At 35.1% G+C, this 24,595-nt stretch overlaps 1 protein-coding gene across 1 annotated transcript in view; it reads right to left on the bottom strand.

Moving 5' to 3' along the window:
- The window catches only part of LOC121326690 (polypeptide N-acetylgalactosaminyltransferase-like 6), a 68,954-nt gene extending 45,230 nt beyond the window's left edge, over positions 1-23,724 (bottom strand). Inside the window, exons 1-2 of the mRNA XM_041270066.1 lie at positions 23,667-23,724; positions 1,232-1,417 (exon numbers count right to left, since the gene is read on the bottom strand). Coding sequence (XP_041126000.1) covers positions 1,232-1,417; positions 23,667-23,724 — 244 coding nt within the window. The remainder of the gene's footprint in view (positions 1-1,231; positions 1,418-23,666) is intronic.
- Between the last annotated feature and the right edge of the window lie 871 nt (positions 23,725-24,595).

Genomic DNA, 24,595 nt, shown 5'->3' with positions numbered 1-24,595 from the left:
GAGATCCTGCTCCTTTACGTGACATATTTCAGATTGAATTAACTGAAATATTTTGAATGAATTCAAGAAATAACTGACAATGGACAGCCAGCACATCTCTGAATCTCCTGCATGTTAATATTGCACTTCTTTTACGACTGACTAAAGAGATGCTCTTCGCTACTAGGGCGTCTAATTGACATGCATACATGGGCACAGTCTGTAACAGTAAGGTTTACCATAAAACAGAAAGAACACTATAAAATACAGTCTCAGTCTGCTGTCCTGTGTTTATGGCTGCAGCAATATCAAAGAGAGATGTTCCACCACTGTTACACAATTTGTAGGGATTCAGATTTGATCCCTTTCAATATGGAGGGTTTATTACAGTATTAATATAGAATATTGCAATAACTTACTTTATGGGAAACAACTAATTAAATAGCTTATTTTTTTCCAAGTGCATTATATCATATGTAGAGTTGGCTGAGTATAATCAACAGCTCAAACAACAAAAGAATGCCCTTCTGTGAAATACTTCCAAAAAGCACAGTACAAGATTGAATGGGATTAGAGCACTAATTTATTCACCATCAGCATTAACTACTGTAACTCATTTACATAATATTCTTGCAATTCATCTTACTCTTGTGAATTTTCAACTTGTTAAAAAATAAACTCTCATTGACCTAATAAACTGCCTATATTTAAAAAGAGCATGTTAGAAATAGCCCTCCAGGAGTCTTTTGTTGTTGATATTTGTATCCTGCTTGTTTTATTTACAGTGATTAAGCACTAACTAATATGATGTTTGGTGATGGATTTACCCAATAAGAGGGCAGACAATGACTCCCGAATTAAAATGCACAGGGTCTCAGTAGAGACAACAAAATTATATTTTCTCAGCTGCCTTTTGTCAGTCAAATTATGTATACAAATTATTCACTCTCAAACTTTACTAACAGTGTTTTGGACTGAAAACTTAATTGTCTATTCCTGTTTACTAAGTCTTAACCACACCCCACAAAAATATAAAACTATACTTTAGTTCATAATTCAATAATAAATGCCAAATATATCAATGTACTATCCACAGACACCACAAATTATGGACTTTTGTGGGTCTAACAATGAGAACAAATTCTCAAACAAAAAAGAGACAATAAAGGGTGCCCAATCTTAAAAGAGTCTGTGTCAGCAGCGTAGGGTGAGAAGTAAGCTTTCCTTTATCCCACCTGACAGTCAGACTTACCAAGCAGAGGTGGCAGCCAGTTCACATTAGCCTCACAATGCGAATCCAGGAAGGTTAAGACTTCTCCTTTTGCTACAGTCGCGCCCAGCAGTCGAGTTCGAATCAGTCCCTCTCTCTTCTTCGTTCGTACAATCCTCACCTTAGGGAATCTTGCCATATATTCTTCTAACTTATCTTTTAGATGTTCTGAAAATAAAAAAAGAACACACATTATACGTTGTTTTATTGTTGTTTTTCTACATATTTGTCTGGAGTAGGCAATGCCACTATTATTATGTATTTATTTATGTATTTATTTATTTATTTATTAGCAGACACCCATATTCAGGGCAACTTACAGTTGTTACAAAAGATCACGTTACAAAATATCACATACCGATAGGAGCAATTATAAGATATAATAAAGTCAGTAGTAAATAAGAGAAAATAAAAAAATATATACTAAATAATTATGTTTTGCAATTTTGACTAAGAACAGTTGTATTTATAGTAAAAATATTTGTTATAAAAGTAAATTTCATTAATTTTCAGCAATTAGTAAATACAATAAATTGATAATAATGGACAACAGCAATTACGGTTACCTTTAAGAGTAAAATCAAGTACAAGATACAAAAAATAGTTATGATTGAGAGCAGTAGTAGAATACAGCAAAGTTTGGAGCAGTTAAGTGCAAGTACAGGGTGATGCAAATACATCTGGGTACCATATAGTCCAGTATAGTTGAGGGTTGTGAGGTTTATAGAAGATGTCTGAACAGGTGTATCTTGAGGAGGTGGTCAGATACTAAGAAGTCCTGATGGGCAAGGGTGGAGAAGGAGCGGGCTCTGGAAGCGTGTAGTGGAGGGGATGGTACAGCTAATCTGCCGGTGGTGGAGGTGGGGTCAAGAGGGGGTGTAGGGAGAAATAACAGTCTGGAGATAGGAGGGAGCAGAAAGGTCAAGACAGCGATAGGTGAGTACAAGAGTTTTGAATTGGACACAAGTGTCGATAGGGAGCCAGTGGAAGCAACGAAGTTGCGTGGGAAAAGACAAGGCGAGCAGCAGAGTTTTGGATGAGCTGGAGTTGACAGATAGTGGGAGCAGGAAGGCCAGCCAGGAGGGAGTTGCAGTAGTCAACATGGGACAACAGTACCAAGGTCTGCGTACTAGGAGCTGTATGGAGTAGTTGATGAGGAAGTGGCTAATTCTGCTTATGTTGCTGAGGAAGAAGTGACAGGAACTAGCAGGGTAGAGATATGCTGAGAGTAAGAGAGGGAGAGGTTGAGGGTGACGCAGAGGTTCTTGGTGAATGAGGAGGGTGGTCGATTCAAGAGGAATAGAGATAGAGAGATCAAGAGGTGGGGGAGGAAGAGGGGGTACTATGAATAGGACAGAACGTTTTATTGAATAGCAGATTGGGCCAATTTTCCAGGTTTTAAAGTTATCTTAACTTTGACATACTAAAAATAATAGAAAGATAAATACATAAGACCATGCAAATATATACTTAACATGGACACAATTTCAGATTGGTATTTATTAACCACTTGTATGAGTACATGTAATTACCGGTAGATGATGTGTGTAACGATAATAGCAGCTTTACATTTTTTTTTTTCAGCATTTATAATAAACAAATGGTGATACGGTTAAATATTATTCATACAAGAATATATTTACTCAGTATTCAATAAAGATACAGCAGATTGCCAGACATGCATGTACAATTTGGTCTTCCGCCATGGAAATTGCGTGACAATAATGTGAAAACAGTTAAGTAAATAAAGAGCAATTTCATGTCATGTTTTTCATGTATGTTCTTTCAACTTGCGGATTTGTCTTATAAAGATAAATTAGGATTCATCCCTTTGATAAAGGTCCCATTCTAACCAGATAAAGTGCATAGAATTAAATTGGCATGGTACTATAAAAAAAAGGCTTAAAAAAATCTTCATTATGCTTGCTAATAAGTATATACTATACAAAAATATACTGTCCTTGCACATAAATATGTTTTATTACAAAAAAAAAAAAGTAAGGAACTTCTTTATTTAAGGCCACCTCATAGCATAAACCTGGCCTAAACTGTGTTTTTGATATATATATATATATATATATATATATATATATATATATATATATATATATATATATATATATATATATATATATATATATATAAATTACAAACATTTACCACGCTACATTTCTATGGTAAATTTGTGGTTTCCCTGTGCTTTTTAAATGGTTATACAAAGCATTTACCATAGTTTACCATTTATATGGTAAACCTTTATAAAGCATGTTTAATGTGATGATTTCCATTACATGAGAGTAGATGTTGAACTTCATGCTGATTTAAACTCGGCTCTTGCCAAGATAAGCACCAACTAAGACGTAGCTTTACAGTAAACTAATGTGATCCGTCTGCATCTCCATCCATTTGTGTTGTTTTCCATCTGATGATATAGATATACTTCTGTCTTGTGCTGATTGCTGAAGTGTAATGCTGGCTCCAAGGATCAGCTCATTTTGCCTCCCCAGCGCATAAAATGGGTCAGATTATTTATGTTTGTTAAAAAACGAATTATCCAACCACAAACAATTACATAATGTCTCCCACTCTTGCTTACATTAAAATGCACACTTACATTTTTAAATACTATGTTTAACATCCAGTGCCTGAGAGGCTACACATATTTGTTTATCAGACTACAGCCAAATGCAGCTTGAAACGTCTAGGAGTGTATGATAAACATTTTGTAAAGATTGGAGCAAAATCAGTGCAGTGATTGTATACGCCATTACAGAGGGAAGACGGACTGACGAAGAGAAATTATGTGTAACGGTCCACATTCTTTGAATGAGGAGCCTTAAAAGCAATATGATTGTGTAAGCATACCTGTACACTGTAGGCTTGTAAATGGAAAAACACATGTAATAAGCAGTAAGGTGTGAAAAAACGAATACCTAAATACAGTGGCGAAGCCAGGGTTTTGTTTTGGGGGGTGGGGGGTGATGGAGATTTTTGCAGATGTCCCTCTTAGCAATATTGTTTATTTCCCTGGCACAGGTTTGTTGCTTTTAGTTACAGCACTAGAATACAGAGCTCAATGAAACTTGCTCAAAGTAACCCTTGGTAACAATCTCTCTCCCTCATCCCAAAACACCAAGAATCTCCCCACAGTTCAGTAGCCACGTCAAAGTGCGTAAGGTCTTTCAGTTAAAGCTACAGTAGCATTAGCTGTGCAATACAAAACAGAGTTCCAACTAATCATTTTTGCTGTATTAATTCTACACTAATAGCATTAATAAAATAATCTGAACATTGCAGACACTGTAACCTGGCCAAAACAATAGAAAATACATTACAACATTACAATAGCATCAGTCATAAAAACTTAAATGAGATGGATGCTGTAATTGTATCAATTAAATATGCAATTAAAACCAAGATTAACTGAGATTAACTTTTTAAATCTCAAAATGAATTGTGATTCATTTTTTAATTGCCAGACAGCCTAGTAATAATTTATAAAAATGTTTCTGAAAGTAAAAATGAACTACACTCCAAACTTAAAATGTACTCAAAATCGCCCTATTAAAACCACGATGTTTCACCTCACAATCACATTTAGAACCACTATGCAGTTATCAAACATATGAATTAAATAACAGAAAGAAAAACTTGCCTTTCCTGATGTTAGGTCTAGATCCCAAAGTCCAGCCTCGTATTTTTCATTGCAAACTTGTTGAGTACTTATAGGTCTTGGTTCTACAACATTCGTTTAAACATGATTCGCACGGGACAAAAAAAAAATCAACAAAAAACTTGCGCCCTCAGAGTTGGTCAGAAGCAGAGGACGTCTAAAAACCTCCCAGATGTGGATTAGTTTTCATCAAGGAAAGTCAGTAAATTCTAAATTAAATGTGATGTTGTGGCCACATTAGGTGTGTTTTTCCAAAAGCTATAATAACCACTTTGTCACCAATGATGTATTTTCTCCTGTCCTCTGATGCCATAATGTTTATATTCAACTATACGGTCCCATTATTCATCAATTCATCTTAGGGCATTAATTTTAGAAACGTACATGTATTCTACAGAAAGAATCCGCTCATGGAAACTTTGTATGACCCCTAAGGAGGGCAGTGGTCATACAATATGTAGTGCAAAACAAAGCCCTGAAAATTACATTTTCCATGATTATGCATCCTTAACACCTTTTAGTAGTTTCAAGGTTTACAGCAATTGAGAGGTTAAGATATGCCACTGTAAGAAATGCACAGAATATATAAATACAAATATGAATACAGAGGAAAAAAATAAATCTGTGTTTCAAATGAATTTTTCAAAGCAAACACATTTTTCAAAACAATATACAGTAAATACTGTCGACGTCCTTATGTATTATCAGAATGTAATACATTAATGTGTTTCCATGATTTGACAAGGTTGATAAAATTGTTTGGCATTACATGTGATAAATATTAATTAATGGTAATCGAAAGTGTAACTACAGCGAGGAATTCCCTGATAATTGTGACCAACCAACTATTGGCATTGAACTGAAGTATTGAATCTTAACCTGTGTGTTGGAATTTGTGATTCTATATATAGGCAACATCTGTCACGTGCAAGACATTATGGAACTGAAAGCAACAGTCTAAGGGAAAAGCTTAATTTAAAGGGTACATAAGGACCTTTTTATTTTATTGTGTTACATGTTCCCATGTGTTGCTTGTTGAATCCAGCAGTCTCAATTGATGGTAAATGTATTTCTGAGAGGTCCATGCGGGTACATGGGAAGCCATCTTGAGACAGCGAATGCAATGTAAAAGTTAAAAAAAAGTGGTCAAATTGTAAAAAAAAAACCAAAAAACAAACAAAAAAAACAATACACACGCCTTACGTAACAAATTGTAGCAACACGTGAATATGTATCACAATAAAATAAAAAGGTCCTTATATACCCTTTAAGAGTTTATTTCTAGTATGATTAGATTGCATTCTGGAGCTATGAGAATGCTGGATTCAACAAGCTGGTATGTCCATGGATACTTTGTTTAATAGACTCTTATAGTAGAGTAACAGTAGCCTTGAACAGTTATATCAATATGAGACTACATTATTCCCAGGGTAAGCTTTGTGATTAGAGCTCAGTGCTAGGAATTGTGCAGTATTGTAATAACCATGAATTCGTTTTTTAAACCAGCACACTATGGTTGTTGTTCCCAGTGAAATAGAAAACAAGTTCCCTAGGCAACAAGAATACCAAAAAAACTTCAAGTTTTAACTTGAGACGTTTAGTATAGCCCTCAATAGGGAAAACAAGTCTGATGCTGATTAAAAACCAGTGAGATCCTTATATTAAATATTTGTAAAGCATAGAGAGAAAAGACCCGTCAGCACAATGGCTCTTCCATTATTCTTCCACTAATCTAATTTGGCACAAACAAAAGAGTGAACTAGAGCTTTGACAGGTATTTTAAGGTCAGCATGTCTAGTAAATAAGCCCAAGTTGGTTGGAAACAAAGCTATCACCAATGAGATTTCAGGTATTCATGGGCAATCAGCAGCATGGCCCCCACAGGTCGAGGAAAATGACACAAAATGCTATTGTCTATATTGTACTAACACCCAACCATTTCCTGAATACATTGAGCAATATAATTAAATAGATAGTTGAATAAATATTGCCTTATTGTCGCCATTCAACAAAGACCAATTGTATTCAGAACAGTAGATACTGTTGTCTGAGCACTGAAAGATCATAAAACCTATTCATTGTGCATCAGGTTGCAGTGGATTTGTTACATAATGCTAACCAGATGAATTAAATATGGCATGGGGGTATCCAACAATAATGCAGAAGATACTATCTAACAAAACATATTGAGTTTGATGTGGTTGTAACTAACAAAATCAGTATTAAAACATTCAATAAAAATGTAACAACTATTGAATGTTACCCAGGGGGCAATGTTGAAATTAATAAAATGAGCCAATACTTATCTCTTTACAGATATTATTATTATTTTGTTACATCTTAATCACATACAATTTGTATACACACACAAACAGTTTCTAGGATTATACACCCAAACTTAATCCAAAAAGGTTATAGGAGGCTTAGAGTGTGATAAAATTATGGAGAAATATATATATATATATATATATATATATATATATATATATATATATATATATATATATATATATATATATATTTTAATAATCAAGGAAAGACAGCCAGAATGGTTAAGGGTCCACATTTTATATTGAGGACCCAGACAACAGCAACAACTGCTTTCACTAGATTATTGGCAACTTGCTTTTCATAATATTAATATCCTTTATATGTGCTAATCATTTATTTATTTATTTTTTAGTGGAAGGCTGTTGCAAAGTGGTTTGCAGTGTGCTGGCGCAGGAGTGATGCGGTTATCAATGAAAGGCAGACAACGTTAATACAAAATGCAAGGAGGTTTATTTTTATAATCCTGGTCTGATGACCGTAAATAATAATCCCAGGCAATACACAGCAATGTGTATTGCACTGTTCTAAACAAAGGGATTGCAGTCCCAAATAATAAACACAGTCAATTACACACACAATATTCAAACACAGTCTCTAGTCCTGGGTGCGTGCTGTAGTTCTTGTGGTGCAAATACAATTTATATCGTGCCACAGGTGTAATGATGTCCGGGTTAGTGCTGGCCTCAGGCAACAGCTCCGGAACATGTTAAACGTCTACTAATAAATTATAATTTTTAAAGGGAACTTAATATATATATATATATATATATATATATGTATATATATATATATATATATATATATACTTACGCTGATACACACACACGTTTTTAATAGTATGCAGCAAAAATGTCTGTTCTCAATAATTTAAACAATCGTCCTTTGAGTGTGATTTTTGAAAATGTATGAAAGTGTTATTCCATAGCTCGTTTTATTCCAGTGCAGTGCTAAATCTCCCAGAGTGAAGAATTTCACTGCTTGAAACAGGGAAACCATCTATACAAGTTAAGCTTCTGATAACTTGACCGCAGTACATAATTGCACATCAAAATAAATCACAAGACAAATGCATAATGGTTCGTGATACAGTATGTCAACACGTACAAATTATACATATATTTATTTCTCTTTTGCTGTATTATTTGCACGAAGAAAACCTAATATAAATATCTGTGGTGATTACAAATTTAAAATGACAACTCTGGTGAGAGTTTGCCACGTCTTTGTAAATTGGGAATTAAAATTAACACCTATTATTAAATAATAGATAATATGTTATTACATTTTAAACACAAACATAATTGCACATAAAAATAAATCGCACGACAAATGATGAATTATTTCTGCTTATGTCATAACCCATTGTGACAGAGATCGAATGATGCTTGGTGTTAGATCTCCCTCCCGACCTGTGAGGGCACTAGGTAAAAGGAACACAATACCCTGGACTAAAAGGCATGACACTTTATTATCGTGGGTAGGTGGAAGTCGGCCGGTTAGAAAAGGGACTGAGCTATGGTACCCAAACTCAACAACCCGACCTGGAAAAGGCATGGCATTCACGGATTAGAGAAGCGGATGCGCTCGTGAACCAAGGGGTCATGAGTGAGGGTATAAAATAAGCGTGTAGCAAAGTAATCTGTTCCTTTGTAAATGGTTGGATTTGACCTTGAACAAGTAAAATGTATTGCTGAAAACTGTGAGTGTTTGTTTTGTATTTGGCTTTTGGTTGCGTGTCAAACCTGGGATTACAAATTACGAATGATACACATCACTGTATCACGCCAGCATTTATTATTTACAGGTGTTTGCCTTAAGGCTCTGGACATTGTAATTATTTCAATAAACACCCTTGCACCTGAAAGAAATTGTCTGCATGATTAATCTGCTCTGCATTGCACTCACCTGTATTCACTCACTACTTTGCCACACCCATACACAAAATAATGCATATATATTTATTTCTCTTTCGCTAATACTTGCAAATATATTGCAAGTACATGTACAAAGAAAACCTATAATATAAAGTAGCCAGAGACTAAATGTAATCTTTGTAAACTACGTAGCCTAAAGTTAACCTATTATTAAATAATTATATGAAAAACTTGTTATTACTATTACAATGACGTGTTTTCGATTTTTACATTTTTAAGAGTAAAACAAATATCTAGACACAATGGAAAGATCACAAAAGTCTTTTTAATTAAAGTCCACAGACAGAAAAACTTGACGGCTTAACCTTGCCTTTAAGTTCTAAGATTCGCGCAAGCGTAGAAAGGCTCAAAAAGGCAAACGCTAACTTATTTCCCAGCTAATTTATTTCCTGTGACACCGTCACTCATGAACACTTGCTAAATGATAGCAACCGCTCCTGAGCGGTCGATGAGTTAGTGCACCGAAGCTCAGCCCACTTTCTAGATGACCGATTTCTTTTTAACCCTGGGAATTAATTGTCAGGTCATCCAGTCCAGGGTACTCTGTTCCATTTACTTAGCACCCTCACAGGTTGGGAGGGAGATTTACCACCAAGAATCATTCTATTTCTGTAATTCAATGTTAGGAAATGAGCAATTATTTATGAAGTAATTAATTAGACTCCATTTTATGCTTGTCATTTCCCTTCTACATAATGTATTCAAATTTGAATGTACTCACTTTGGTACTTCAAATTGTATCTCTTTTTTAAATTAAATTGAATGTCTGTTAATTGAACATATAACAGTTTAATTTACTTTCATAGTTCCAACACAGATTGCTGCATTCAGAAACTATTCAAATAGTTAAAAAGGCTTGTTTTATTCACACCAGACGCAATGCAATTTGTCATACGATAAAATTATACTTTCGCTGTGACACTAACTTTCACATCAGTGGCAACAGGCATGAGCAATGTGATAGGTTACTCTTCCCTGATTGTGTTCTTGAAAAGTAAAATGTCTTCCAGGGAAGGCAAATAACTTTTGTTGCTACTTATTTCAATAGTCCTGATACACAACTAATAACGACATAGAATACATAATAGCTTTTTGGAGAATACTTATTTCAGTAAACGTAACTAATCATTCACACCATCAGCTATATATCCAGTTCCCTGGAAACAAACTCCCAGATGTTCTCCTTCATAACCTTGTCTTTGTAATCTTGGTATCCTTTGTTATACAGCTCTGTATATTTTGATACTGCAAGAATGAACTTTTCTTCTGCTATTGGTTCCTGAATAAAAGAAGCACAAGGGAAGCTGTTCCCCAATGGTCAGTTCTAGCAAAATTGCAAAAATATATTGGAATGTAAGATTATTTAATTTCTCTGTACCTTGAACATTTTTGCGGTTATAGTATTACATATTTATACAGATTGGTCCATTTTGTAGAAATCACATCTTTCAAAAGAAAAGGGTGATTTTGGTTTGTTTACTTTCTCCTCTAAATAGGTGAGTTTTACTTGGTGGCTGTCCAAAGCTGTCAGCAATAAACTCAGGCTGAAACGTTTCTAGAAATATTTTATGATGTAATTGCCAGAAACAAAGGCTGCACTTGTTTGCCTGACTTGGCCTTTAAAGAGAGCTAATTGCATTTCAATAGGACTACACTGCAATTAAGCCTGTCAAAGAAGCACATTTCTACAGTTAAAAATGATAAGAATCCTACAAAGCTGCAGATGGAATGATGGTTTTTCCAAACTGCCACTCTACTGTCCAAAGCACTGGAACGATTGCGCTTTTTTATACTCTGATGTCAGCCTAGTGAAAAAACAAACAAACAAAACAAAACAAAAAAAAACAGCCCTGGTTTTCTTACTTGGTTTTGTTTATTTTAATGAGCTCCATTAAGTCTCAACTCTCAATATTTGTTAATCATGCAATTTCTGCAACCATCACTGGCTATGTTAACAAAGACCTGGCAGCCAGAATGGAATGTTCTTTTTCTCGAATTTTGTTGTCAATACAATGTCTTTGTACTATACTTCACTAGATTTTTTAACTGCACATTCCAAGCATGGAACATCTGGAGGGGGTAGGCCAGTGCCAGTTTGGTATGATTAATATCGTTCCATGGGTCAAATTGCATCAAATGCAAGAGACAAATTGAATAATTTCTTGTCATGATAAAAACTGAATAGTAGCTCTACAATCATGCTTCCTATATGTTTGTTGTAAATATGTCCATTATGTGGCATGTTTGATATTAATATACAGTATTATTAAATTAATAAGGAAAATCAATAAATATATTTGTTTCTCAGTAATTTAGAGGAAGGAAAAGTAGATAAAAACAGTCATACCAGAAAAAAAGATTGGGCTGGTAAAGTGGGAGATTACAATTGAATATGTTAGGTTTGCTAAAAGCACTACACTGGTAACATGCCCAAAATATATGTTTATGCTAGTCTAATTATATACCATTAATCCAGTTGATCACGGTGGTCTAATTAATTACTGATTTGCAGACTGGATCTCAGGAATAAGATTGTTCTCTGATTTGATATTCCACCCTAGCTATAAAAATATCTTTAACTAAATTCACACTCATTCACTGATGCTTAATGTTATGAGATTATATTTTTAAATTTAATCTAACAATGAAAACTGTGATCGTGCAAACTATTTTATTTGATTTGAAACACATGGGATGCACCAGGCCTTCATGCCCTGCTATTTTATGTTAACAGCTAAAAAATGATTAATGGGAAGAGATATAGTGGAAATATGCAGTTTTGGAAATACTCCAGAAGTGTACCGGCAGGAAAAAAAAGAAAGTTCCTGCAGTGTCCTCACGTACCTGATCAGTTTTTACAAGACAAAGCAATTTTTCTTCCACATCATTTTTTAAGCCTATTACTTCTGCAATTATTCAGCTACATTTTAAATCAGATTAAATAAAAATGGTAGCTCGCCAGCTTCATTAACCAAAGAAATACTCCCCTTCTCATGGTAAAGTAATCCCAGTTATATCTATCCATCTAGCTTTTCTTCTGCAACCATTCCCTATTAAATTAACCATGAAAATGAAATATCTTTGTACACTTCTTATGGTTGTTGAGCATTTAAAGAGCATGCTCCAGAAACTTAACTTTAAGTAGGCTCATAACCTCAGATCGAGTCTGGAATCCTACAAGACTTTACCACTTTTGTTTCAGTCATGGTTGTTTAAGTACCAATAGGTCTGAAGCCATTGTGCTCTTTATTCTTCTTAAGGTTTTTTGTTTGTTTTATTTGCGCTGTGAGAAATGTTCTTTTTTTGTGCCATTCCCTTACCTTACCTTTTTATGACTACAATTATTCAAAGTGATTCTTACTGCTCTTACTCAAATACTGTGTTTTTTTAATTTATTTTTTTTAATGTTTTGATAATTCTGGATCCAGTGTTGTTCCAGATCTTTCCACCAGCAATTGTCCCCGATTTTGTATTCTTTCTTTTTAGATTTTTAATTGCTTCTGACTTGCTTCCGTTTGTGTGTGTGTGTTTTTATTTTTTTTTTTAAATACAGCAATGCGGTTCCTTATACAGGAAAGTACAGAACATGTAACATGTACAGCCAACGTGGAGTAACTATGAATATCAAACAAGCCATGTCAAGTGTAGCAATATTTATAAGAATGTTAGTATGTATGAAAATGTATAAGACTACATGTAATAAGAACGTTTTGATATAAAGGAGTATAAAATTACTGGCACCCAGGGCAGTACCAGGACTTATTTTAATGCTGGTACTGGGTACTGGGACTTATTTCGTCTGCTTTTTATCCAAAGCAGATGAATTCCATCCACTCACATAGTCCAGTAGCATAAATATGTTCTTTCATTCAGTTTGTGCTGCTTGCATTCTGTTTTATCATAATGCTTCTGTTTCTGTTAACCGCTATTGGCCACCACTAATGTCAGTGTAATCATTGGATGTTCATTGGCTGAGATTTAATTTTGGCATGAGTCACAAATCTCTGCCTTTTTTGCTTTCTATCAGTGCTTATTGGTTGATCAATGAGAGAAGACTTTAGCAACATGACATAAAAACAGAGGCATTAAGTAATTATTATTTTCTTAAGTGCGGGAAACTATCTGAATGTTGGAACAAACATTGCTGCACATGAATTTGAAGGCAAAAAGTGTCATAAATAACATAGTTGATAAACATTAGAAATAATTATCATAGCGTGTTTTGCCTTGCACAGATTTCCTTGCCAGAATTTTAAAAGGTCACCTCTCTAAATTGCAAATTAATAGATTTTATTAAACATGTAAAGTGAGTGGGAATTGCATGAACTGTTGATAAAGGAATTTAATTGTTTTGCTTATTAGTTACCAAAAGCACACACCTGGGATGAAAATGAAAATCATATCTATCAATCAGACCTCTACAGCTTGCTGATTTGCTGTATTTGTCTGATTGGGGCGGGACCGTGTGAAGCAGGAAGAAATATTAAATAAACAGGACCTTAACCACAAGGTAAACAAGAAAAGAGTGCGGATGAACGCAAAATTCTGTATAACTACGGAATTGCACTATTTTGATAGATATTGTTTACCATATAACTAGGGCTTCTTATTTTCAGTTTTAACCAATAAAGCACCCCTGATACAAAAAAAAAAAAAAAATAATAATAATTAGTGGATAGACAATAAACACCGGAAACCACCAGAAAAACAGTGGAAATGGTTACTCAATTCATGCTGACTTCACCCCTTTCCCATTAAAAACTTAAACCTACAAATAAAACAAAAAAATACATTTCCCAGCGCAGCAGGGCAATGTCCCACTTCCCTGCCTTGTATCTATCATTGATTCGTTCTGAATACTTTAAACCTGCCCCAACTACTGAGTGACAACACATTCCTAATTTCTATTGGAGACTCTGCTTGCGAGATTTAAAATGGCATTACAATTAAGAATAGAGGGTTGTTTTTTTCAATAGACCATTAAATCCTCCATCTGAAAAAAATTATGTATTTGAAGTTGTTAGTTTTTCTTTTATGTATATCAGCAGTAGAGATTTGTTTTCTAGTTGAAATCACATTAAATTACAGAATTTACTTTACTTCCATTTTGCTCATTTTAATATTAAATATTAAATTTCAAACAACTGAAAGTTGTGACATGAACTGAATTGTAGTGGCAAAATAAATTATTTTTTAAATGATTTCTTTAGGTCATTGATTCATGCACAGAATCTACCAGCAATGAAGTATCAGGTGCAGTCAGCCAAAATTCCATTGGTGAAGTGTCAGGTGCAGTTAGTGAAAGTTCCATTGATGAAGTGTCAGATGCATTTTGCTTGCTGCTCTAGTATCCCCATTGACATCTACAGTTTCACTGAGCATGGTTAAGGAACGTTTGACAGGTTGTTATCATATGGAGAAGATTGATGCAGCCAGTCTAGCTGATGCTACGATGGTGCAAGTGTTATGAGTGGTTGCTTTAATGGAGTACAGGCACGATTAAGGGAAAAGGTTCCTCATGCAATCTATATACATTGTCATGTACCTAGAATGAATCTTGTTCTTGGTCACCACAGTAGAAACATTGGTGAGCTTTCTTATTTTTTCACAGTAGTTAAGTCACTTTACACAAACATCAAGGCCAAGTATCAGCTTTTTATTGAGGCTCAAAAAGCTGAGGATCTTCAAGTCCTAGCACTTGAGCAAACTGCTGTAACCAGGTGGTCTTACAGGTGTCGTTCAGTTTCAAAAGTTAAACTTTGCTATAGAAGTTTGCTTGCAGTTTTAGGTGTACTGACTGAAGCATGGGATAACGAGGCAAACTTGAGTCCTTTAGATTTGTTGTTCTCCATATTGTAGGGCAGGTTCTCTGTGCCACCAACAGTATATCAGATCAGCTTCAGCCTAGTGATGTTTTGATTTCAAAAGCATGTTTGCTCATCGAGCCAACCAGGACTGAATTACAAAGCATGTGATCTAATACATCTTTCTCTAGCCCTTTTTGATGCAGCCAAGTCTATTGCACGGTCTTATGATATGGAGACAGTTTTAGAAATGAATGTGTCGGGGGGGGGGGGGGTCTAGATGAGTTCAGAAGTTGTCATCACGACTGAAGCAGTTTCTCACAGACTCCACAATTGTAAAGAATAATGTGGATAGTTCTAGCAGCACACTTCTTTCTTTTGAATTGAAGGCCAAAATAGAATACTTTGAAATAGTAGACAGGTTTCTTTCAAAATTTGATAGGTGCTTTTCTGAGAATTTTGTGAAAGCAATTTCAGCACCAGATCATGATACAGGAGACTTCTTAAAATCTGAGCATCTTTCTGTCATTGCACATTCTTACCAGGGCATTGTTGTGGATGAAATTATTTTGCAGTCTCAAATTACTGTTGCCAAGAGACACCTTTCTGAACAAAGTGAGATCTGTTTCAGTTGTAAGAGGATTTGTAACCATTACAAATTGCATACTATGAATTACTAAAAATCATCAAGGTAGTCATCACTTTTCCAGTAACCACTGAAAGCAATGAACATCTGTTTTCTGTTTTAAGTTTGTTTAAAACGTGTTTACGAACTTCCATGACCAATCCTTGTTTAAGTGATCTGCTTCTAATGGCAACTGAAAAATAATTGGTAATGTCGCAAATAACGCTGAATCAGCTAGGCTGGTCAGTAAACCATTGAATCCTTTTGTATGGAGAATCTCAGTAGCTAAGGCTCATGGTTCATCAACTGATTCAGATTCAGTTGTATTGAGTTTGCCCACTAATGATGATAAACTAACTACAAGTTAGGTGCCTGCTGATATGAAAGACAGTAAGTTTTGGCCTCCTACTGTATTCTGGATGAATGGCATCCCTTCTAAAGTGTCTCCATGTGAGCAGAAAGAAGTGTATAGTAACAATGTGTACAGATCCAGAACCATTGTACATGGTGCAGAAGTAACCCTGACACATACATTAAAACATAATCCTCTTGTTAATTGTGCATGTAATATGTGCCAAAGCAAGTCATCAGTGACTGGGCTCAGACTTTGTCCGGCATGCAGTCATTTGGCTAAACACTGTAGAATCTTGTTTGAATGCAGTTATTCTGTAGGTGTTTCTTTCTCTCATTTAAATGTAAACCCAAAAAGATATTAATAGGATTGAATGCATGAGTTGTGAAAGGGTCACTTAGTAAAATGGGAGCATCTGGGAAAATTAGAATGTGAGGAAGGTGTCCCTACTAAGCGTGTACAAATGTCTTGTAGGTACGAAGTAAAGGCCATGGCAACTCACACCTGTGATGCGAGACGATGGATTCGAGAGCCTATTGTCAAGTTCACTGAGCCTACCCGAGTGGAACCTGAGACCGAAGTTGAGTCTTGCTGGGAGTGAGCTGAAACCCCGGACATGGATTGGAGAATTTAAAATGAAATGTATTAATGCAATAATATGTGTTATAATCCTTTGTATTGTTTGTATAATCTTTAGTTTGGAAAATTGTGTAAGTGTGTAATCAAAAGTAATGCGTAATGCAGTTTTAATTCTTAATTGTGAAACTTATGTATTTTCTTTATATAAAATCATGCAGTAGAAACTGATATAGTTTGATACAAGTAGCCAGTTTTTAGGCAGTTTCTTATCAAGATGGGCTTGATTCCCAGAATTGAATGCTAAGTTTCTGCAGCACCCTTTTTAGCCTAAGAAAATGTTGTTAAATGTTGAAATAAGGTTTAATATGCTTGTTTTTTACTATAAACTATTTGTGCGTGTAAGACCATATGCTTAACACTGCCTGTTATAATAATATACATGAAATTGTTTCTCATCAAGATAGGTTCACATTTAAAATAGTTAGTAATCGTGTTCTATAGGGAGTAAACTGTCTAATTTGACTCTGAGTTAAAAGATGATGCAACATAAAGGGATATTGTTTGAAAAATAAAAAACTTAAAAAGTAATTTTAAGAAAAAAAATAGAAGATGGGTTTTAAGAAAGTAAAAACTTTATAACTTGCTGTGAGCCTGTCTTGAAGTCATGGCAGAAAGTGAAGGGATAGTTGGCATGAAGAGCGGAGTTCTCTTATCAAACAGCGTCAAGGTTAGAGTGTCTTCTCACCATAGAAAAATTGGAAAAAACTTTGATTATCGCTGGAAATTGGAAAGCTAAGTGCACAACTAGAAAACTGGGGTCTAAATTTTTGGACTATTGTGTGCCAAAGAGGTAAGAATTGGACTTGATAAAGATTCTCTATGTATTCCTATGGAGACGAATCCTATAAAAACTCACACTTTTCGCAAAGGGGCACCACATTCAAGACCTTTGCTTGACAGGGTGAAGTGGTACATCACTTGCAGATCTCCACCAGACTGATTCCTTTGTTCACTTTTCCTTATAATAGGAGGTAAGCATATTACTAACATTGTTATATCTTACATGTATTGGTTGTATTGCTATAAGGTTTTGAAACTATGTTTTGGTTTTAAGAGAGTGTTATATTGAATGAAACTGAAATATTGGAGTGGGTGCTTGTAGACTGCATGTGTTGGAATTTGGAGGTCTGATCAACCTACCTTTTTCCAAATATTAAAAGCATTTTAATAAACTGAAGGAGCATTGCTCTGATTCGTAAAACTTAAAATGAATGAGTCTTGAGTGTCTTTCTTTCTGATTAAATAAAGGTTATATGGACTTACTTACAGCTTGTCCAGTGCTCAAACATAAACCACTAGGAGTTTATAACACCTCTGTCCTCCTAACGTCTCCCCTGAGTTAAGAGTGTGTGCAGAGTAAATAGAAAATAAATAAGACCAAATAAAAAGAGTACATGAAAATCTACGAAATGCAGCAGATGTGACAGTAAAAACACTTGATTTTGATGTCCTGGTTGACATCTTTGCAAAAATGAAGCCTGTACAATAACGACTGCTTCACTGTTGTGAAGTGACGCCCCTGAATTGAACAGTTCTTCCAATACAGTAATGGTTCATTCAAACAAACATGTTGACTTGTTCCTGTCCAGTTTTAAATAACTTTAGCATAACAAAGGCAGAAGTGTGGACTAGGAGTTCTTAAAAAAAAAACAAATCCCTGGGCCAGATATTATCCTCCCAATAGTACTCAAAGAAACAAAAGAAGTTGTTTACAAACTGGTAACCAAGATCATGCAACAGTCTCTTGAGACAGGGGTTGTACCGATAGACTGGAGAATTGCAAATGTAATAACGATCCACAAAAAGGGAGACAAAATCGAACCAGGTAACTACAGACCAATAAGCCTGACTTCTATTATATATTGACTTATGGAAACTATAATAAGATCCAAAATGGAAAATCACCTATATGGTAACAGTACCTGGGAGACAGCCATCATGGTTTAAGGATAGGAAGATCATGTCTGATTAACCTGCTTGATTTTTTTAAGGATGCAACATTGATAATGGATCATTGCAAAGCATATGACATGGTAAATTTAGATTTACAGAATGTTTTTGACAAAGTCCTGCATTAAAGACTAATTATCAAACTGAATGCATGCACATGGATTAGGGTGTGGTTAACATGTTACAAAACAGAAAAGTACTGATTAGAGGAGAAACCTCAAAATGGAGCACGGTAACCAGTGGTGTACCACAGGGATCAGTGTTAGGTCCTCTGCTCTTCCTAATCTATATTAATGACTTAGATTCTTAGTAAGCAAACTTGTTACATTTGCAGACGACACAAAAAAGTAAGAGTGGCACACACTGTTGCAGCAGCAAAGGTCATTGAAAATGATCTGGACTGCATTCAGAACTGGGAAGACACATGGCAAATGGCATTTAATACAGAAAAGTGTAAGGTACTTCACTCTGAAATTGAAGAACTAATCTATGAAAAAGATCTAGGAGTTTATGTTGACTCAGAAATTTCTTCATCTAGACAATGTGGGGAAGCTACAAAAAAGACCAAGAAAAGGCTTGGATAAATAATGAAAAGTGTTTAATTTAAATCAAGGGAAATAATGTTAAAACTGTACAATGCATTAGTAAGACCTCATCTAGAATATTGTGTTCAGCTCTGGTCACCTCACTACAAAAAGGATATTGCTGCTCTGGAAAGAGTGCAGAGAAGATCAACCAGAATTATTCTGGGTTTTAAAGGGAAGTCAGTCAGGCTAAAATAATTTAATCTATTCAGTCTTGAACAAAGAAGACTATGCGTCGATCTGATTCAAGCATTGAAAATTCTAAAAGGTATTGACAATGTTGACCCAAGGGAATTTTTCGACCTGAAAAAAGAAACATGGACCAGGAGTCACAAATACAGATTAGATAAAGGGGCATTCAGAACAGGAAATAGGAGGCACTTTTTTACAAAAAGAATTGTGGGAATCTGGAACCAACTCCCCAGTAATGTTGTTGAAGCTGACACCCTGGGATCCTTCAATAAGCTACTAACAACCAAATGAGCAAGATGAGCCGAATGGCCTCCTCTTGTTTGTAATCTTTCTTAAACTGACTAATATGACTTGGAAAACAAACTAAAAACATACTTCTTCATTTTCAACCATCTAATTGGCGAATCACGTTAAACCTGAACACTTCCAGAATCGCTCTAACTAAAGGATGCATCAAGTGTTTTTGCACATAGCTGTTTTCCTCACTTACATACTTAACATTCTTAAACTCTTGGTGTTTATTCACTTGGACTCCAGTTATCGCTTACTTAGTCCTATACAAAAGCTGTCCAGGCAGCAAAAATAATAAACACAAGCAAAACACCAATCTTGGAAAAAACCATGATGTCCCACAGTTTATGATTAACCCAAACATTTAAGTTTTTTGAAAATGTATTTGTTTGATAATACAAAGGAAGCATATATTATCTCTAGAAAATAGATTTGTCATTGTGAAAGGTTTTCCATGCATGGGCAGGTAGAAGGCAGAACTCATACAATAACAAGACATTTACAAGCACATTTACAACCGCAAGCCTGAGACTGGGGACCACTCACCCTTTCACAAGGATTATCTTATTATCTCCAGGACACCCCTTTATTGATGTCTACTCACTTATATGTTATTCAAATAGGGACAAACAACTATGTAATTTATTTGCATTTGCTGTACATCTATGTGACAATAAATAATTCAAAGATCAAGGAGCGCTGTAATACATAATGCCATTAGGGGTGTGCTGATTCACATGATGAATCATGATATTTTTCTTGACGATATGATTATTGATACAGTGACTCCTGAATCGGTAAACTGTTTTAATAATAATAATAATAATAATAATAATAATAATAATGTCAATAATATAACTCAGACAGTTTAAAAATTTGATCTGCTAACATAAACATGAGCATGCATTAATTCATGTCTACACTGATAGATTATTATGTATTAGTATGCACTATACCAGTACTTTGTGTTCAGGTGTTTTTTTTTTTTTTTTTGAAGTATGCTGGAAGCTGAGTAGAGGCGGATTATATTAATAATGGAGGGCAATGGCGAAATTCGACCTGGTCCGACCAGTTTAAAATTCACAGTGTGTCTTTTTTTGTTTTTTTATTGCATCAAGGACTTGTTTCATGTTCTTGATAAGAGTCACGCTGTGTGTAAGGCTCTCAACTGTTCAGGGAATACAACCAATCTGAGTGTCCATTTAAAACGACACAATTCAGATCAGCAGCACATCATCACCATCACAGTTACAGATGGTGTCAGAGTAATTGGTTCCAGCTTAATATATTTTAAGAGTGCTATTTTTCCGTTACAAGATCGACATCTTTTTTTTTTTTTTTTTTTGACACCTAGCCCTAGATGCCATTGAACACCAAGGAACTTTTGAAGATACTGTATATTACTTGTATTGGCAGCTTTTTCTTCCACTGCAGATGTTGACTCAACATTTATTGATGGACAACAGGTGTAATTAGGCTTATATTCAGAATGTTTGTTTTTTTGGTTCCTGTATTGCCATTTTTACCAATTATGGATTAAACAAGAGCAGTGTCAACTTTTCAAAAATCACAAGAGAAAACACAAAATAGTAAAAGAACTCAGCCCAAAATAACTTTGTCTTTCATTCGTAACTTTTATTCGTAACTTGTATTGTATGCCTGAAAAGTTCTGAAGGTATGAACTGAATGAGATGTAATTGCAGATTGAAGAGAGCAGATGCATTTGGTGTGGGCTGAGACTGAACACAAATCTATACTTTCTCACAGGAAATTGCCCATGGGGAATAAAGCAGTTATCTTCCTCTACTTAGTCCAGTAATGTTATTTTTTTTCTACATTTTGTAGAAATGCCATGTCAAATGTACACTATCTAGTGACATTTTAAGCTTTTATTATCGAAGTTATCAGTGAAGGTCAATTACAATCTGTACAGGTAGTTGTTGTCCCTAATGTGCTGAGTGTGAATGACTACACACATGGCATTTAGTCGTTTTAACTGTCTTTTGTATTTTCTCACTGGGGGTTATAGGAAGACTCGGGGAATAAGTTCCTCTAGTCTGACTTATATTAAGCAGTCATTTGCAGTTCAGTGTGATGTCTGGTGGTACAGATTAGCCTACGAGCCACAGATGCTTAATGAAGAATGTGTATCCAAGGTTGCATACTTATTATTATGGATTGTTTTTTTTTTTGCTAATATCACAAAAGGTTTCCATGGGAATTAAGCTGCAGCTTTCTTCTTTAGCTAACACCCCAACTTTTAGAATAAAAGTACAGGTTTCCAGGCCCTTTGAAGAAATACTGGGTGAATAAACAGGACTTGTCTGGGACAAATACAATATTCAGATATTGCAAAAAAAACAATAATATGTTATAACACTTCCTCTTTGTAAAGTGGGCCTGACTTAACCAACTGTAATGGAATAATTACGGATCTGGGAGGTTTAAGACATTTTAAAAGTTGTGTCTGCATTATCCTTTACTATACAGAATATTAAGCCCCAAAAGTTCATGGTCCTGTTAAATAATTACAAATTCACTGCAGCACACACTTTTTCAAGCTTATCATTCCAGAATACATTTAAGATGTAGGCCTCACTGAGCACATTAAAGTGTTTTATTTTAATGCATGGTCTGGATGTTCGATTACTTAAACTCTTGGATGAGAATAATATTGTGAGCTGATCTTGCCAGCTTGGGGTCATAAGTAATATTTACGGAAGCTGCCTACAGGGGAATAAAAACTGCAGTGTGAGATATGTTTTACTGCACAGGCTGCTGATCAACAGACAGCTATTGATGGTACAGTGGTAGTGGAAGAAGCTGGAGTCCTGGGCAGTGGTGTTTGGAAAACCTTCAATACATAACAGGAATATAGTATACAAGTCCAGAAAAAACAATGACCAATGTCACAATTGCCATTTCGGGGTGCTCATGAAATAATTACCACTTTATTTCATTTCATTATTTTAACTGAAAGTCCTGTGTCAGTTTGTTTTAGCTATATTTCCAATTAAGCAATGTAACCTGATAAAGAGGGCTTTGCCAAGGCCCGCCTCATGCAATGTCCCGAGCTGAAGACGAGGGCATTCAACGTAATGAGAAGGGCCTTACTAGACAGTAAAGCCCTCTCATGAGGGTTTGTGACAGACTGGTGTTGCGGTGACGTCAGGCCAGATGCAGGGGGCAAAACAAAGAAGGTAGTACTGCAGTTGAAAAGATGCAACGTGCCGTTTATTTAAATACAAAAATAAATAAAATAATTGAACAAAAACACAGCTCACAGAGCAAAAGAAAAAAGTAAACAAAAAAAAGTCTCAAACACAAAACAATAGATGTCATTCAGATCAGGCTGGGCACATCGTTACCAACATTACCTTTATTTTAAATTTCTCACTCTCCTTCCTCCTCAGAACACCCACCCTGAGTGCAGAGAGCTGCAGGCTTTTAAGCAGGTGACCATCTCCCGATTAGCAACAAATTAATCATCTAATTAATTCATGAAATGGCCACATTCTGCACAATTTTTTTTTTTTTTAAATTACACTGACAGAGGAGGAGCTGCTAAAACTCGCCTCTGCCAAAACACACACCCCTCTCGTCATCTTTTAAATAAATAATAAATCATAATACAAAAGTTAAAGTTTAATGTTAAACATTAAATTTATTTAAAGTTATTAAATAACTGTACAAGGCTCCTCGCCCTATTACAGGGTTCTATTGCTATTATAAATTGAATACTTAAAACATTTAAAGTTTTATTTTTTATTTTTTTGGTGATTTTATGCAGCACCAGTTTTTTGTTGCTAATGGGAAAGTTTCCTTGTGTGTTTATTCATACGTGAAATGGCGACGCGTGAGCATGTTTGAGAGAACAGCTCGAGAAGTTCAGGTTTGTGGCTTAAAATAACAGCTACAGAGAGGGGCAGGGTAAATCTCATTTACTTCTTAGCATGACGTAAAACAGTATATCCATGCCCATTTTCTAATGGAAACACTCATTTCGAAACTGATTCCAGTTCAGACAGGCTTGGGAGCGTACGTGGAAGGTATCTAGGACAGATCTCTATAACCCAACGTCTCCGCCGGTTTTCAGCCATGGTGATCTGCAATAGCTGGGATGGACAGTTTCATTATATACCATGGGATTCATTCATTTTATTTTTTTCTTTAATTGATAAGTTGTGTGATAAAGTAGTTGAAATATTATTCACTACTAACAGTATGCGACCCCACCAATGGACATTTGAAAAACAATTTGGGCGAGAGCAGTAAAGCACATTATTAAACAACCAGGCACGAGTCATTTACAAATCACAGCTTTATTACTGGGCTTTAGATTTTCACTCAAACAAGATGCCATCTGATAACCATGGATTTCCAGGTGAGATTCTATTGTGTACATGTTCTCTGTGAATGGAAACCACATTTCCCCGTGTTTTCTGTGAAAACAGCACGATAAGTCTGCGCATGGCTAATTTGCATATCAACCACCTCCTTTCCCTTTCATTTGCACGATGTCAGGTGAAAAGAGAGTCTTTGAGTAAAATAAAATGATCCAATGGAAACCCAAAATGTATAGGGTAATTTGTCATTACTTTTCGAATATTGTTTAGTGGTTTGTTTGCTTATATGATGTTTAGTAAAATATCTAAATTATGCTCATACAGTTTTTTTTTTTTTTTTAAATGATGCTTCAATCCTAAAATTCTAGGTGATGCAAAACTTTTGGCCATCGCTGTAGTCAGCAGTAATAAAAAGAGCAGTCTACATTTTGGTGAACAGATATCTACATTTTGTAAATGTTTTTATTGCTCTCTTCTTGCTTATAAAGTATTTCTAAGCAAAACTGGTTAATCTCACTTATGGGTTGCATTGAGCACCTTAGCATTGTTAATATTATAATTAAAAAGTGACAGCCTTTTTATGTATTGTACATTTAATAGGCACGTTGGATTGTCCAGCGAATAC

The sequence above is a fragment of the Polyodon spathula genome, chromosome 2 (genome assembly GCF_017654505.1).
Source record: "Polyodon spathula isolate WHYD16114869_AA chromosome 2, ASM1765450v1, whole genome shotgun sequence".
In the NCBI taxonomy this organism is placed as follows: Eukaryota; Metazoa; Chordata; class Actinopteri; order Acipenseriformes; family Polyodontidae; genus Polyodon; species Polyodon spathula.
This window is presented reverse-complemented; position numbering and strand designations above follow the sequence as displayed.